A 19,034-nucleotide genomic window follows, 5' to 3' on the forward strand; every position below is an offset into this window, starting at 1 on the left:
AGTATGAGCAGATATTTATGTGTGGTCTTCGAGATTTTAACAGATTTTCTAATGAATCTAAAAACATTAATTGTGTGGTAAATTGTTAAAACACAAATTGAGTAAATGCCAAGAATTTATTATGGAATGTGTTGTTATATTTTTAATATTTTGGTAAAAAAACCTATAGGTGGGTACGTATCAGCATCAATGCTGATGCCTCATTAATGAATTATGAGTCTATAAAATTCGTGATCTTCCTAAACCGTAGGATCCATTCTAGATTTTTCAAAAGAATCCAGCTAAGTTAATGTTCTCCCGAGGATAATGGCATTGCCACACCAGGATATGGAAGCAGCACTGTTCTTCTATTCTCCGCCTGTATTTCCTCGTAGGGCTGACACCGAAACAGACGATGGAAAAAATGGCACTACAATTGGGGGTTTAAAATTTAAATCTTAGGTTTGAATTCATGTAAATTTCCCATAAATATAAAACATAAAATTATATGAAGCTTCGTGTAAATCCACACATACTCGAAGTCCATGCTTGCAAAGGCAGCGTGAGATTACTTATTGTCCCAGGAAATAGTAATCTGAGGCAAAGCCAAAATTTTTCAATCCACCTGTGAATCAGACTAGAATTGCATTGCTAAAGAACCAAAACTCCAGCAATCTTCAGAGGCACTCATCTGTCATATAACTCATGATATTCCAGGACAAGTGCCCTGTATGAGCAGAGGACTCCCTTCAACAAAATATAAATAAAGTAATAATAAAACATAGGATCCAGACTACCCAAATTTCCATTCTAGAATTTCCCAACTTTCAAATCTAAATTTTATCTTTAACTCCTCCCCGCTCCAGATATCAAGCCTGCCAGAGTGGGAACCCCTTGATTTCTCATTTCTTCCTGTGCTCGTTTCATTTCTTCAGTATCTGTCGCCAAGACAACAGATTAATATGATGAGTCTAATAGAGGAACAAAAGGCAAAACAGATTAATATCAGTCAAATTGAGGTGCAATACTAACAAATTTTATCTGCAGGATTCATCTAATACAGTAACCCAAATGTGGGGTGGTAATGGGAATAAGAATGGACATCCAACTCAAATACGACAGCCACATGGCTATCCAACAACAGTAAGATGTTTCCACGTATATCAAGTTAGTTTTTGGAGGTGGGTCAGACATAAACGTCAATTGTCTGTGTAAAAAAGAAGCATGCAGTCTAAAGATTGCTGGGGTACAAGGAACCTGCCAAGACAACGCGACTTTCACATAGGCTGTTTCTGCAACTTGAACCCATGACACCAGGTAACTATGCAGCAACCTTTCAAAGCAGTGTGACAAGGCCCTCTAGTCAGAGAAATAGAAGACTACCCATCTATTCTATATGGCAGGACATGAAATGAAATATATCAACAGACAACGACTGCAAAACCTAGGTTGCATCCATGATCACCAATTTCAGGCCTCAAATTTTGATTTTGACATAACTTGGCACAGTTTTGATTGCATTTTATCCAAATCCACACAAATCCAAATCCAAGGACAAAACTCCAATAACGCAAACATGGTATTAGAGCAGATGATTAAAACCATAGAATAAGTTTTGGCCCAGGAGTGCTGCATAAGCTGTGCTCCATTTTGAAATTGCAATTTGAGGATTAGATGGATCTGAAAATTACTTTTTAAGTCTGAGAATCAATCAAGAAGCTGCATTTTGAAGAATAGATGTTACACCTACTCCCATGATAAAATTCCCCGATTTAGTATCTAAGAAAATTCAGAAAACGACTTACAAAGAAGTAATGAGTCAGAAAATAAGAGACATTTGGAATTTATTCAGAATGATTTTTGACTTTGGAGGGATTCTCCTCAATAAGATGAGCCATTTCGGATTTTTTAAGAATAATTTTAGAATTCCAAGAATAATTGAAGGATCATTCTTAATACATTGATGACTACAAATAAATTGTCATGCTCTTATCAATAAATATATTGTCATGATGATGTCAAAGAGATCAAATCAGAAAGGTAAAAGTTCAACAGGTCAAACAGTTTCAGAGTTCACTCCACCCAGATATAGTCTGTATCATTCCATAAAATGTGAAAAAAAAATCAAATAAAAAAATGTATAGTGCAAGTTCATTGCCGACTAAGAAAATAGCACAGATCAGTAACCAAAATCCATTAATAATCATTTTTAACACCCATCATCCCCCTGGAAAAAATTTCTTGGTCACAAACACAGAACCAGAGGCACTCATCAGTTCCAATAAAATCATCTGTCTGTGCCACTTCAGATAAACTGAAAATTACTGAACTATATGTCATCATTGAGATTTGTATGCTTAACACAAAAATAGTGTATCTTGGGATGTTGCAAAATAAATATTTAAAAAAAAAAAAAAACCTCAAAAGAACTTTGTCTCAATGGTCTTGATGTGGGAACTCCTTCTAAGTGTGCAAAATATTTTTCCCCGGGGGCATCAACAACTAAAATTGACCCAAGGTGAGTCAATATGCAATTTACAACATGATTCTAGCAAAAGCCCACACCAGTGAAAAGGCTTGTAAATCAAGAAGAGTCAATTCAATGGAGCATACTAATAGCAAGTCAAAGCCTAAGAGCTACAAATAAAAGTGTCAATGTTTCTAAACAAAATATAGGCGACTTTACCAATATTCTCCATTAGTTTGGGCATAAGGAACACAACAATCAGCATGAATCCCATCATCAGACCCATCGGGCTTTTCAGGACTGACATTATGGAGAAGGGTTCCCTTATCTGTAGAAAAACAAAATAACATGGCCAACAATAAATAAAAATTCAAAACTAGAGATTATCAAGTGGGAGGGAAAAATTAGAACCAAAATAAACCTCATAATATTGCTCTTCTCTCAAAGGCTCCAAAACCAACTCAGTCAAGCCCTTCCTGTTCTCTGTCAGTGCTGCCTGAATCTTACCAGGGTTTCTGGCACTGACATCAACTCGAACCTGGAAGTATATCATAGAACACAATAAGAAGACATCTAGTATATTATAACCAAAAGAAATACATGGATAGAGTAAACTCACTGGCGAAAAGAAGTAATCAATTGCAGCAACTTCAATAAGATGAGTTCCAGCTGGCACATTATGGCTTTTAGCTTGTGTTAAGGAATCATGAATTACCTAAGAATGATAACTGGCATTTCACCCAGAAAATAAAATGGGAAGAGAAAAACAGTTTTTATTTACAAGCATTTGCTCAATGGCTTAAAAATAGGTGATTTTTAAAAAATTCAAATGCTTCAAAACACATGCAGATGTCTACTAAAATATAATGAATTATAGTTAAAAACCTAAATTATAGGCCTCATCATTTTTTTTCCATATGGCCTGATTTGCTGGGTAATGTTTTTTTCACATTTTGTGCCAAACATCAGAACAAAGATCAAGCAATCCTAGACTAAGCAGATGTACTTATGATAGAGACAGAGGAGCTTTCCTCACTTCTTTGTTGCAATCTTAACGATAGGATGTTAAGATTTGGTGTTTGGATGCTTCTGGAGTTTTTCTTAGACGTAATTTTTTTTCCGCATCTAACCCAGTCTTCTCATTGTTTTCACCTCGATAAAAGTATTTAAAAAGCTAAAATTCCTTTAAAGGTAAATGCTTTTGTGTGTAAGTCATTCATAATAGAGTTAACACCAACAATAGTTGCACGTTGGAAGACCATACACGGTTCAAGGTCTTAAATTTCGATGTCAACTAAAATTTTGAGGCTTCATAGGTATGGAAATTTCAATGTCAATTTCAATTTTGATTTTTAAAAATGATGAAAATATGCAGGAAAGCATGGAATTATTTTATGAAACTTCACAAACTACAAATAGACATAATAATGCAAGATTTGGAGCTGAAATGTTATAAATAAAATGTTGTGTATAAGGTGCAATAACTGATACAATAATGATATTAAACATTCAATTAATATGAATGAAATTCGTAAATCAGTTAAATGATATACAAATATAGGGATTTAGACATAAATGATTAAAAAATGCTGTGGCTAATATCCAAGTTTAATTTTTCATACAATTTCAAACGTCTAAATGCTATTGAATCTCAAATTTGAATCTTGAGAAAATTTTGTTCTATAGTTAAAATTTTGAGAAATTGCAAGAATTTCAAGATTTCAATAAACTTCTTTCATGGAAATTTCAACAGAAATTTTATAAGACAGAAACTGACTGCCAATTTTTTATTTCGACGGTGACAAAAGGCAGAAATTTCAACAACTTCATAGAAAAGTAACACCATGATATGGCTATTTCTTCTGATAAAAAGGATGTCCCCAGCCACAAGGCTTCCCGCTTTGTAGGGGGACGGTTATCACAGTGTGCACAGCATACTGTTTCCTTGGACTCAAACCCATGACCAACCGATTGCAAAGGAGCAACCTTACATTGATTCAAGGCCCTCCTTCACTATTTCTCCTTATGTGTGTAATATATGTCATGTCAATAAGGATCATTCCCATCTTTTTCTTCATTGCTCGAGGCTTGGTCATAGAGTGTTGGGTTTGTCCTAATTCTTCGGACACTTTTTTTCCAATTGATTAAGAGGCTTTGGTAGGCAAGAAGAACGCAAGGATTTTGTAGTGGTTTGCAGTTTTCCAGTTTTATGGGTACTTCATATCAAGAGAAATGCCTAGATTTTTTGAGATTGTGCTTCATTTATTGATTGATTGGGAACAAGATAGTTTTCTTGATGGGGTTTTCCTTAACAAGGTGTTTTGCAATGTAGTTTTGACTTTGGCCCGATTGTTACAAGAGAAGGATACAGGAAATTAACAGAAAACAATAGGAAATTAAAAGAGAACAAAAAATATATATAAAGAAAACACTCAATTAGGGTTCAATGCTCAATATTCCAATCTGCCTCTCATGGTTACATCAAGCCTTTATATAGGCTTTGTCCTAATAGTAAATAAAGAAAAATAATTTCAGAAATAATAGCAAATCCCTAATTACCATATAATTGCAAATCACTAAATGCTGAAAATTACAAATTACAAAATCAAAACTAATTATCCTAAGGTGTGACTACATGCTCCAATTCCCTTAACCTTGGTCATATATGGCCTTTTGATGTTCCTTGTCATTCTCCTTAATTGGACAAAATTCGACCTCAAATTGGGACATTTGAAAGATGACAACTTGATGGATTGCACAAAATTACAAATGAGCCATATAATCCAAAAGTTTCAAAAATAAGCAAGAATGCAAGTGGACAAACTCATTGAAGAAAAACTTACAGGAATGATAAATTCCACATACCAATCTCACTCAGCCTCGTGCACTCCATGAATGGCTTAATCTTGCAATTCCACCTTCTCAAGTTCCTTGACGGATTCTATGGCTTATATCATTATATGCCAACTTCCAAATGTCCTTTATGCCCTTGGTTCTTGTCGCTAATACGATGGGTTGCAGCTCCAGTTTTGAAACAAACTCATTAAGCATCTCCAGGTACATCTCGTCGGCTTCTCCAACAATTAAATCTTTTTAGTCAACCACATTGTGAGCTTTAACAATATTTGGCTGACTGCTATGTCCATGTCCACATATCTAAACTGGCTAGTAGTTATGTCAATAAAGTAATAATATACGTGTTCTTAATTAGTCTGCTCCAATAGGACATGGATATCTCTTCAGACCTTTAATTCAGGCACATCTCACTGGATGGATTTGAATTGGTCATTGGTCAGAAAGTTTTTTTTATTTTTTTTATTTTTTTTATTTTTTTTATTTTTTTAATATCTCTTCCTTTATTTTTTTCCTTAATATATTTTTTTAATGAAACTGAACTGGATCAAATAGCATGAAAGCTGGGTCAATCATGCTTTGACTGCAGCTTGAGTTGCGCCAGTCAACAGATTGAGTTTGGGTTTATATAAGTGGATCAAGTTATAAAAAAAGTTGGGTTGGGCTCATACAGTTTAAAGCTGGCTATGTTGTTACATGTGAGAATTGAATAAGGTTCAAAGAAGAGAAATAAGAGAATGGGGCCTTACACAGGTTAAGGATTCAGGAAGTTCTCACGTTCTATATCACATGCAGATGGAAGATGGCAGAGCCACGAATTTGCTATTGAGGAGATGCACAGCAGACACCTTGCAGTCTTGCAACTATTGCTGGTAAAGCTTCAAAGATGCTGGTGCTCTGGTTGTGGCCCATGATTGAAGAGAAAGGAGATTCCAGCAGATGATTTGAAATTCAACAAGAAAGATCTGCTGGTTGGGCTTCTCCTCGAGGGCAAAGCTGGTGGTGATGCAGCAGCAGCAGCTTTTTTTTTCCCTGCTATCTGCCACCTCTGCTTTGTTCTCAGCGGCCACCAGTGACAATGTTTTTTTTTTTTTTTTTTTTTAAACCGCTTACTGTCTTCTCCTGTCCTCACCCACAGCACAGCAAATAAAATAGGTCCTCAGTATGTGATGTATTATTTGGTGATTGGTGTTTCAATGTAGTTGTTTGAAGGAGAGGAATCAGAGTTTGGATGTGTTAATGAATGAAGATTGGGGCTCAGCTAGGGATTGGGAAGAGGTATTAATATATGAATGATGGATGGGAAGGTTTTTGAGTAGCTGCTGCTTGGGCAGTGACCAGATGACAAGATCCGCATAAATGGCTCAGGGGAATGATGGCAGCTGGTCTGAGATGGTGGAATACATAGGTGACTGGTGACCATGATTAGTGGCAGTGATGAAGCTGTGATGAGGGATCAAAATGAGGCTCTGATGCCAAATTGATGCAGGACCAATTGGCAGTTGGCACAAGAGAAGGATGCAGGAAACAAAGAGGAAAAAAAAAGAAATAGAGTTGAAAAAATGAAGATAAACTCAATTAGCATTAGTGCTTAATATTCCAATTTGTCTCTCATGGTTACACATCAAGCCTTCATCCCTAAGTAAGGAAACATAATTTAGGAAATAAGACAAACCCTAAAATTGCATATCACTAAATGCTAAAAATTACAAAATTAAATCTAATTATCCTAAATTATTTAAAAATATGTTTAAAGACAAAGATCTCCAAATTCCTTAATCTTGCTCAAATGTGACTCCTGATGTCAGAGTTTCTTAAAATATTCAGTGCAATTGGTTGGCCTTGTTAGCCTGATTTTTATCCTTTTTTTATCTTTTTTATCAGCAAAGAGCATTATATTAGAAAGAGGCATTAAGGGGATGTGACCCAAGTACAAAGGAAAACGGCAAAAGAGAAACATCTCTAACAGTAAAGCCTCAAGAAAATCATGGATCACAGAGGGGTCCCTTCCAACCAGCCCATAATGTCAACTAGAGATCATAGCGAACCCACTGGTCCATGACAGACTGAAATAGGAGAAAAGTTCCTTTAAAGGCTCTTCCATTCCTTTTTCTCCACACTGCCCAAAAATTAGCTAGGAGGGTAATCGAGAGGGATCTTCTTCCTTCTTTATTTGATCTGGTCCCTTTCCAAGCCCACAGCTCATCTTCCACGGTAGCTGAAGTGACTCACTTCTGATTTATGATGGAGATGGCTAAGTTTCAAAATTTCTTGGTCAATGAACAATGCAGGATGTGATCAAACAATTCATCCTGCTCCAGGCATAAAAAGCATCTATTGACAAGAGAAAAAACCTTTTTCCCTGAAGATTGTACATGGTACTGATTCTTCCAAGAGTAGTTTCCCATGTGAAAAAGGCAAACCTTGAAGGAACTGCCATATTCCAGATCAGCTTCCAAAGTGCTGCTCTCAGCTTGGGAACTAAGGTATTTGTAGAAAGAGCTGACGGTGAAGTTCGCATCTTTGCTAAAAAATCCCATTTGATCTCCTCAGAATTAGCCTGACAATGATTTTTATAGACTGCTGAAAAAATATGTAAGAGTATCAAGTTCCCAATCAAAAGCATTCCTAGTCATGGGAATATCCCAAACAATCCCTTGACTAGTGCTCGAAGCTCTCTCTCATTGCCATTGCTGTGCTATGGAAGCCTCAAAGCTTGAACCTCTCTCTAGCCTGATTTTTATCTTTTCATATTGTATTTGCCTAGAGAATTTTCCATCCTCTATGTATATTCTTTAACCTTAATAAATTTCTTTTTCCATCCAAAAAACATTCCCAAAGAGCTTGTGAACTTCATACTTTAGAATAGCTCCCATGACAATGAAAATGTTACACTGACAAGAGACTTAAATTTCAATAAGTTACCTTCAATCCATCAGAACGATACTGTGATGGAGCTTCTTGTAGGATTGTTGACCATAGGGATATCCACAGAAAATGGTGGCTCATGATGCATAGCTGCTAGAATCCATTGTTCTCAAACCTATTATAAGGGCTTACTTCCATGTAGGGGCAGGTCTAGGATGAGGGCAGGCAATAATGGCACTTGCCCCACTGTCCCACCTAGTATACGTGTTTGCTCGTGCATATGTGCGTCTTGCCTCCATTGGCCCTTCCAATTTATGTTTGTCAGATAAATAAATTTTAAGTGTCATGTTATTTTCAAAATTATAAAAATTATAGTCTCCTAAAATTTTCAATTTTCTTCTATCAATTTCAAGTGTCATGTTATTTTTAAAATTTACAAAAATTAAAGTCTCCTAAAATTTTCAATTTACTTTTATCTTCCAAAATTCTGCCCCCATTCTTCATTGAGCCATTAACAAAGTGCTGCCCATTGAGCCAAAAATAAAGTTGAACCAACAATCTTTGATTGTGATGCTGGACAGTACAAATAAAGGAAGAGAGAGAACAAAGAAAGGACATGAAAGAGGAGAGGAGAGGAGGAAGAAGAAAAGAAGTTATTGTACGTTATAGGGAGAGGAGAAAATGCAAGGAAATTCTGTTGATAATTGATCCCGGAATACAACTACAAAATGTGTGTATACCTATAGTTAACTAGAACTAAAATTACAAATTAACCCTAACATAACATAAAAATACACTACAAACAAAGTCTAATACATGCATCTTAATTCCGTAAATCTAGGCCTGAAATATGTATGCCAAATAAGAAAACGGCGACGACAGTTCTCCATCATACTCCCCCAAATAAAGGGAACTTGACCCCAAAGAGCGCGACTGTAAATACCACTCTAGCAGCTGGGGAACACTCACACGAACATCGTCCACAGTAAGCTATGTAGCATACAAAGCATCCACCACATTGGAAATACGGCTAATGTTCATATGATCAACCAAATGAAGCAAGTATGCATTAGGTCAAAGAAGTATGGAGAATGGGCTCCTCCTGTGACTTCTTGTTCCCAAATTACTTCAGTGTGAGCTTAGAATGTGTTCTTTCGCTTGGACATACACATCACAATAGACCTTATCCCTATAGTCCCCTAATTGGATGGGCACCAAACATCTCTTTGACTCGCAAAGTGGATCTGTTAACTCATGCTACGCTAGAGGCCTAGGGATGTGGTTCTAGTTTAATGTTCAACCTAACCAAAACAGCCTAAAGACACATCATTTATACCACTACATCCACAACTGCATTGATCTCTAACTTGCAAGATCTATCATGACATCTAATGAAAGGATTGAAAATAGTGGTCCTCCTCTGGTCCAAGGTTTTTAAAATATAGATCCTACATGGGACAGCTAGAAGTGTTAGCAGGATACCAGGATCCAATCAAGGATCATAAGATTCAATCCTACTAACAATAGAAAATCAATATTTTTTTTATAGAAAAAGAAATTCATTAACAAATGATACGAGCAATAGTAAAATCAATATAAAAAAGCATCAATATGCTATTTTCATAAATTTAATTTTCAAGTAACTAATAGTGTCCAAGACTATTAAAACAACAAGTAGCTTATATGCTAGAGACCTCGTGTAACTAAAAGTGTTCAAATTGTAGCATTCCTAAACCAAGCTCAAAATGAAAAAAGACTAAATACATATAGAAGCAAAAGAAACATATTTTTTTAACATGAAATATCAAAAAACAACTATACAGCATAAACATTTAAGATCTTTTTTAAAAAGACCCGCCGGGGGGGGGGGGGGGGGGGGGAGAGGAGGGGACGAACAAATAATGCCACTCTGCAATGTAGCTTATATGCTAGAGCCCTCATAGAACTAGAAGTGTTCAAATTGTAGCGTTCCTAAACCAAATGGCTCATAATGGAAAAGGCATAAATACTTATAGAAGAAAAAATAAAACATATTTTTTTAACACAAAATATCAACAAACAACTATACGGCATGAACACCTAAGATATTTAAAAAAAGGGGGTGGTTCAAATAATGCAACTTTGCAATGTTTATGTAATTTTCTGTTTAGATCAAGTGTTGTTATTTAAGGGCACTAGGGGCCTTCCTGTAATTTCTGAATTCTGGGGTTTATTTTGGTCAAATTTGCTTTTGGGGTTTATTTTGTAATATTCAAGGGTACTTCCGTCATGGGAGGGGCTTTAGATGAAAAGTAGTTTTTTAAAGGGATTATGTGCAAAATCAGAGTTGGATTCTCTTGGAAGCCTCAAAGTTGGTATGAGTCCGAGCCTTCTACTTCTCTAGGCAATTTTTGGCTTTTGCCACAGAGAAGGTTTCTCTATAGAGCACAATAGCTCCAGATCAACAAAGGTTCTGAAAATTTGGAAGTGCTTGGGCTTCGACTTTTGAGGATTCAACCCTGCAATGGCTTTCAATCCCTCTATAGCTTCTAAAAGCAAGAGGCCATGAAAAAGCCACCGTTACTCTTCGATTCCAGTACAAATCATTGCCAAAATCAAGTAGTTGTTTAGATCTAGCATAGACATGAGGTGCTTACATCTGTAACTTAAAATAGATGTTGATTTAGCCTTGGGCTTGATATTTCCTAATTGTTTTCTTAATTCCCTGCATAGTGTCATCTTGTATTGGGTACTACACAAAGGATAAAGTGGGGTTGTGCCTAGAAATAGCCCTATTTGCTGGACTAATTCACAACAATAATAAAAGGGCACCTGGTTCCCAGAGTTCCCACGTATATAGGGTTCAGGGAAGGGGCAGACCATGATGGGTCCATAGTAGCAAAAGGTTGTTTCCACGCCTCGAGCCCGAGACCTCCAAGTTACACAGCAACAACTTTATGTTGTGCCTAAGCTCCCCTTCAAAACTCAAAACAATTATATTTTATTATTTTTGAAGATTCAGTTGTTATTTGAGTCAGCTCCACCTATGATACACTCAATGTCCTAAATCATTTCACACCTAGTGGGTCCCAAGCCCGAGAAAAGAACAAGGGTTACATTACATAGCTAACAGCTAGCATAAAACTTGACAAATTTCTATGATATGTATCCTTACCAGTTACGTGTTGGGGCATCCCCTACAAGCGATATGTAGCACTTATACCATCTAGGTGTAATGAAAAATGGAAGAGGGTCGGCTAGGTCATCACCTTGAACAAATGGTTCATGACTAGAATCGAAATTAGATGCACTAGAATAAAAAATGGAATGAAAAATTCCCCTCTTACGTTTGGTCTAACATAAAAGTGAAATAAGAATTGAGTTATAGTGTTCGGCACATGCAAACATTAGAATTGGAATCGATCTAATTTGTCAATAAAAACACTATATAATATAAAACCTTATGTAATTTAATATAAAATAATAATATCATAAATTAATAATTATTATATAATAATTAATTAATATTAATATCATTATCATTATTTTATTTGTTATACTTTGCATGTTACATTTATATTTTTTTTATCATTCTATTTTGCTATAAATGTGTTAATATTACCTTTTTTCTTATATTTAATAATAAGAATAATTTATTATTATGTAATTTATCTAATATACGAATAATAATACACGATATTATATTATTATAATGCAACTTATTATTTAATTTAAAAATATAATATAATGAAAATAACCATGCCATAATATTAGCATTATATTTTTTATGATGCAATACAATACATATTATTAATATTTATTATATATTTACAATTAATTATAGTAATAATAATGCATAATATTTTATTTTTTATTTTAAGGTTCATTTGATAATTTACCAAAATTAATAATAATCATAACGATGAGGATGATGATATTTTATATTTATAATTTTTAAAAGCTTGATATACATTATTGGTTCACAACCCAACAACTTAAGCTTTTAGGTAAGTGGTAATCTAATATCCTATCAGAGTTGGTTACTAGGAGATCCCGAGTCTTGTTGCCCACATTTATTTTGTGGTGTTTAAAAGTTATTTTATTTCTTGTAATGGGTGTTATTTATCTATTGTTTGTCTCTCCACGTGTTGTCGGGCTGCATGTGCGGGGGATTGTTAAAACTTAATATACATTGTTGGCTCACAACCTAATAGTCTAAACTTTTAGGTAAAGTGATAATCTAACAATAATGATGATGATTAAAATTAAATTTTATTAGTATATTTTTATATTTAAAATATATTTAATATCATAATATTCGTATATTATTTTTTCAATTTGTGCAATATATATTATAAATACATAATAATATCATATAATTTTAAATTATAATAGAACATATTGTATTATATATATATATATATATATGAATATGTAAATACTTGTATATTTATGCGTATGTGTACATAAATCTAAATTCATAAATGTGTGTGTGTGTGTGTGTGTGTGTGTCATATATATAGGGGTTGATATTGTATTTATAAATTTTTTTATAATTCCAATAGGAATAAAATTTTGATTCTAGAGTAAGAAGTGGGAATCAAAAAGAGGGCTAAAGGGACAATCTGATTCCTCCATGAATGGAAATCGGAATGAAATTTTGGTAAACCAAACGCTAAGAATTAGAATCGTCAAAATCAACCAATTTGATTCTGATTCACAGAGTTGATACCTAATTCCCAAACAACACTTTTGAGGATTCTGTTGTTATTTGAGTCAGCTCTATCTATGATGCACTCAATGTCTTAAAGCTTTTCACATATAATTGGTCCAACTCCGAGTAAAGGAGGGTTGCATCTGCTGGAAGTGGCTCACCATGTTAGCGACCAAATACACAAGGGCAGTGTCAAATATGCAAGGAAATAACCAAAATGAGAATGCTAAGGTGAATCAGTGGTATAACGTTAAAAGATAAAATTAAGGACAAACATATTTGTGGTAAGTTAGGTGTAGCACCTATAGAAGATAAGATCAGGGAGGGGCAGCTCAGATGGTTTAGGCACATGCAAAGTAAGCCAAATAGCACACCAATGAGGAGGAATGAGCTAGTTATTGTTAGTGATAGTAAAAGGATTTAATAGCTCTTAAATTGTCGGAGAAAATTGTCCACAATCATGTAAATTGGACAAAAAAGGATTCATGTAGCTGCCCTCACCTGGTGGGACTTAAGACTTGGTTTATTGTTGCTGTTTTAGTTGTTATTTGACTCAACCAAGGTTGTTAAAGTACTATTCTCAAACCTCCGTCTTTCTTTGTGAATTTTTCTTCTATTTCAACACCTATTTGCACCAAATTCGTATTATGGCAAGTTTGATCTCATGGGTTCATGGCAACAAGGGGTGGAAGAAGAAATTATGGCAGATGTGTGACTATTGAGCAGTTTGGAGAGTTGCAGGAACAAGCTAAATAACCTACTCAATTATTCAGCTTGCTACACAAGCTATGGGTAATCAAGACCACCAAAATGGTGATAATGGATCTGATCATGTTAGAGGAACAAGAGATTAAAATCAATCAGCAATCTAAGGCCGAAATTGACAGCTCTAGTGATGCAAGGAGTTTTGAAAATGAAAGGTCTGCACAACAAAACAAAAGGCCTTCACAAGAAGATTGCATTGTACGTGCTCTACAAAAGACCAATGGGTAGAACCCTTCTTCTTTAAGATTGGTTAGATTGCTCATTGCAGGGTTATTTCACCACTTCCCACTTCAATAGGTGGAATTCAAATGTCTCCTTGGTGCTACCCAAAGAAATATTGATGGATATTCTCTAATTTTCTTGCCACCAGGCAAAAAATACAGAGGTTGGAAGGAGTACCCCTGAAGAGAGTGAACCTACCTCCCTTGGATAAGTAATTCCCTTTCCATCCCATGAGTTTTTTCTAAACTCTCCACAAATAAGTGTTAGATGCCTTCATCCTTGAATTTTGCGCCTAGTAGAAGACTAATATACAACAGAAGCCTTCCAACCATGCACCCTAAAGCCCCGACTAAAAGTTTCTCATCAGCTTCCTCTCCAATGGGAATAAGCTTGTCTCTCCCAATATTAACCTTCAAACCAAATACTACTACAAAGCATTAAAGAATGGTCCTCAAATCATCTATTCCTCTAGTGGCCTCCTCTCTTAGTGTCAAACTAATCCTTCCTAATCTATTGCAATTTTGCCTCAAAATCCCAAATTTCTTGTCTCTCACAATTATTAAAATTTTTCGCTCTTTTATTGAAATACTAAGCATCCTTTTGGGACACATTTGAGTTTTTTTTTTTTTTCCTAGTATAATATTAGTTGCAAGCTAATCTTCAACAACTTGGTTGAGAAGTCACATCCTCATAATTTGAGATTGATTTTAAACCTAGGACCATTTTATGAGTAAGTTGTTAATGCTTTCAATAAAAATAATTTTTATATTGACAATCACTTCCAAACTAAGAGGTTGTATGCAAGTATAAAAATGGTTTTGTATGATAAAATTATTTTTACTTCAAGGTGTCCCAATGCTAGTTAATGAAAACTAAATGAAAGAAAGAGATTTGAAATAGCGAGCATCACTTGAATGTCAAAGGCATTCTAAAAGAACTTCAGTATTCATATTTGTTTTAAATGCTTATTATTTCGGTTAATAATATGATATGAGTTTAATTATATTGTGATATAAATGAACATTATGAATTTTAAAAATAATTAAATATATTCTAAGTGAGCCCCTGTGAAAGAAAACCTTGGATTTGTTCCTGGCCATGTGGTTTGGCAGATAGAAGGTCATGAATCCTACAAATTGTACCATGACTAGATTTAGCTCACGACACATCACTCCAAGTAGCACTTTCAAACATTCATTGGAAGTAGGCAATGGCTTCTAATTTGATTAGTTAGGCTATCTGGAATTGGAAACAATAATAAATACGTCTACTCATTCAAACCTAAACCCTTATTCTACTTTGTATGCTTTCTAGATTCAAAGGGTAGCTATTAGATCACAAATAAAGTTACTCTAAGGCTAAGAGGCTCAACTTCCCAAGATCTCCGATTGATGGGGAAGTTTAGCACCTCAATGTGAACTCTTCTACACATGGGATTTAGCATGATCCAAGATCAAGTGACAAATAATTTCACCTCATCAATATTCATATTGTGAATGTTCAGAATTTATACAGTGCAAGATACACCTTTTGGTAAAACACGTGCATATATAGCAATCCATAGATTTATCTCTCTCTTCCTTTATTGCAAATTTCTTCAAGATAGCATAAACTACATTCCTACCTAACCCCAAAATTCTATGTGGATGATTACTCATTGTCTAAAAAAAAAACAGATTATATTTTAGGGATGTTAGAGAAGATAGTCTAATAAAAAGTCAAACAAGTCGAGATTAAGTCCTAGATTTCATAGAGGATTAAAATTAATGTGTCTCAATTCAAGAATAACATGGCTAGAAATCCAATATTTTTATAATAAACACAATTACAGTCTCATGCCTCCAACTACATACAATAATGACTTTGGTGGGGCTAGGTCTAGCCTAGACATGTTTGTCTAAGCCTCACATAGCAATGTTTCCAAGCAAATAAGGGCTCCTATAGCCATGCCTAGGAGGTTTTCCATAAACTCATCTCCACTCCTACCTTTCTTTTGCCCAAGAGGAAAAAAAAAGGAAGTACAAATAAGTAAAGAATCATAAAATGAGTAGAGGGTGGCGGAGTTTTACCATTCAAGGGAAGTATGTCAAATGAGAAATGAATCAGTTTCAAAGAAATCTAATGCAAAAGGAAACAATAGTAGGATACAATGAAAAATATCCATCTGGCCTGAGAAAGGTGACCCTTTGGCCACCATTGAGTATAACTTTAGCATTTGATAGTTTTGCAAGAAAACCAAACCCTTTTTCCCCAGTACCTGCCAAATCAAGTCATCAATAATAAAGAAATAGTGAATAAGTAACAAGTTATAACTTCATTTCACTGAAGTTCACTACGAAGAAAGACAAGCTAGGAGCAATAAATTTGCAAAGAAACATGCAATGAATAGTTGTACACTTGTACATCACAACAAGACACAACATTAAAAGTTTCAGCCAATGAAGAATGACTACCTAACAAAGAAGACAAGTTTCTAGCTCTCTCTCTCTCTCTCTCTCTCTCTCTCTCTCTCTCTCTCTCTCACACACACACACACACACACAGACACATTTATAATAAAAGACGAAAAATAAAGCAAGCTTCATTCTATGAGCCATATTTCCATGAAAACCAAAACAAAGTGCCTCAATCTCATAAGATGACAAATGGACTGATTCAAACCTACTAACATAAGCTATACACCTTCTCACAAAACTCAGTTGAATTAACTATGAACACAATTAAGTAGTTGAATTAAATGCAAGCTAAATTCATATACAAATTAAGCCTTCTTTAAAAAGAATTTCAACCAAATTTGGGTACAGATACAGATTGAATAATAGTCAATACGCCTCCCTAAAAAATACAAATTAAGAACCTAAGAATAAAATAATCTCACATAAAAGAAAGGAACAAAATTAATCAAGTTTCAAGTACAAACACCATAACATGTATTCACGCACCCCAAACTACAGCATTTTAAGAATGAATTATGTTTAAGTACAAAAATTAAACCGAAAAAAACAATGAGAAAAGCAACAAAGACATACTCCCGATCTTCACCCGACCATTTATAGCGTAACCATCACTACTCCTGCAGAAGTAAAATTAAAAAAAAATTAAAAAAATGATGTCAAAACTCCTGTAACCTTCCATCGAATTGCATAGGGAACAGAGGGAAAGAGTAAAATAAAATTTGAACATTATTGGGCATCAAACGTAGAATCTCAACTAATTGAACTGTTTAAAGAAAACTCAAAATTCCGCCAGTTAATGAAATATCAAACGCTCAAACTTCTAATTTTTTTTTTTTCCTGCATTTTCTCACTATCCAAACAAATAATCGTTGACAAACATAGATTTGAAATACATGATTAAGTTTTTGGAACAACCATGTATAGGGAGAGAGAAATAGAAAGCGTACGGAGATGAAACTGCCAGAACCGAAGGAAGAAAAAAGCAGAAGAAATGCAGAAGTGAGGCGAAAAGGATCTGTTTTGCTCCGTTGATTGTTACCATGGAAACGAATTGGCAGAATCAGATATTAGAAACCTCAAGAACTCTCTCTATCTGCGCTCGTTAATCGTTGCTTTCGTTTGGGAGTCCGAATCAACGAGTGAATGAGCACGGGCCGGCCCGTAGACAAGGTTGCGGTTCAAAATTTACGAGTTCTCGGCGTAGGACGGTTCAGAAATAAATGGGATGTTTGGGGTAATATGGTCGTTGTAAATTTGTAAGAAAAAAATTTTGATGCATAAAAAAATTAAAATGCTAAAATAGAATGCATTGAGTTTAAAATATAATAGATAAAGTGGCAAAAACTTAGTCGTAAAACAGATGTTCGCATGTCATAAGTTTAACTTGTTCAGAGCATTATATTTGCATGTAACCGCTTGTCTTGTGTGTAAGGGATGGGTAATAATAATGTAAAAGTAATATGACTTATATAATTTGAGTATGTTTATATTTTAGTAAAAGTCGAGAATGACGCCTCAATCATTTTAATGTTTACTAATGTGAGATTTAAAATAGCATATAAAACTCTTAAGGAAAAGGTGAGTGTTAATCAGTTTTGTAAAATTAGTTTTGTAAACGTGTTTAACCTATTTGTCTCCCTTACTAAACATATGTTACCTACGAAGGTGTCAATGAAATATACTAATTCATTATTTAGCATGTATTGGTCATTTTCTTACATAAATTGCTTACTGCTTTTGTTTACTTTTTATTCAACTGTTGTGAATGTCTTCATATGGTAAAGCACGGTATACTTTGACTAACTAGTAAAAACTAAGGATGCTCTACTTAGTATTACACGACCCTTCACAAGGTGTGAATTGTTTGTCTCATGACAACTGGCATCAAGGCTTACGGTTATATTTTTAATTAAATGTCCAAAATTGTGCAATATTTTAATAAAATGCCAAAATCATCATTCTTGAACTTTATTACACTATTTATGAAGTTTTGGTAATTTTTTTTGTCGCAGGAAAATTCCCGGGAATCAAAACCGATACCTGTTCGTATTTCGTGCATAACTTTTCCATATGAGCTCCGATCGAGATGATTCAAATTTCTAGAGAAAGAGGAAAAGATAATCTACAACTTTTGTGTTTTGCGTTTTATGAGATACGGGCTCCAGAAGAGCAGAATTTGTAATGAATAGAGAACAAAAAAATATAATAATTCGGGTCCTCTAAACGGGTCAGGTCTCCTATCCGGGTCCTAGGGCTGTGTTCCCCTCTCCCCTTTTTATTTTCTTTTTTTTCCCCTTTCTCTTCCCAGTTGGGCGCTGCCCCAGCCGCACCCTTATCTTCCTCTCTTCTTCTTCTTCCTCTTCTTCTCTTGTTCTTCTTTTCTTCTTGCTTGTTATCTCCTTCTTAGGCCTTGTTTCCTCTTTGCTTTATTTTATGTCTCTCTTTCTTCTTCTTCTTCTCTTCCCCTGTCCCTTCTCTTTTCCTTAGTTTTTCTCTGCCCTTTCTTTTGCCCATTCTCCCGTTGTATTCCTCTATTTATTTTTTTTTCTCCTCTACTCTCTCTTATTTCCAGCTTGCCAACTTTCAGCTCTTTCTTTTCTTTCCCTCTCCTCTTCTCTCCCTTATTCTCTTCTCTCTGTTCCAACACAGCAGAACTAGCACCTACGGCCAGCCTTCCAGCCGTGGCAGCCCCTGTTCCAGCAGCTCCTGCATGACACCGGCAGCAACTCTC

The 19,034-nt window shown here is 34.9% G+C and overlaps 1 protein-coding gene across 1 annotated transcript; it reads right to left on the reverse strand.

The window, feature by feature from the left end:
- Positions 1-591: 591 nt before the first annotated feature.
- On the reverse strand, positions 592-17,530 carry LOC131150610 (ER membrane protein complex subunit 7 homolog). Its single transcript, XM_058101435.1, has 7 exons — positions 17,251-17,530; positions 16,877-16,920; positions 15,996-16,104; positions 3,066-3,129; positions 2,868-2,984; positions 2,666-2,774; positions 592-917 (listed from the first exon to the last, which is right to left on the reverse strand). Exons 1-7 carry the CDS (start codon positions 17,343-17,345, stop codon positions 826-828), a joined length of 630 nt encoding a protein of 209 aa, XP_057957418.1. The 5' UTR covers positions 17,346-17,530; the 3' UTR covers positions 592-825.
- Between the last annotated feature and the right edge of the window lie 1,504 nt (positions 17,531-19,034).

Source organism: Malania oleifera, chromosome 3 (assembly GCF_029873635.1).
Source record: "Malania oleifera isolate guangnan ecotype guangnan chromosome 3, ASM2987363v1, whole genome shotgun sequence".
NCBI classification, from domain to species: domain Eukaryota; kingdom Viridiplantae; phylum Streptophyta; class Magnoliopsida; order Santalales; family Ximeniaceae; genus Malania; species Malania oleifera.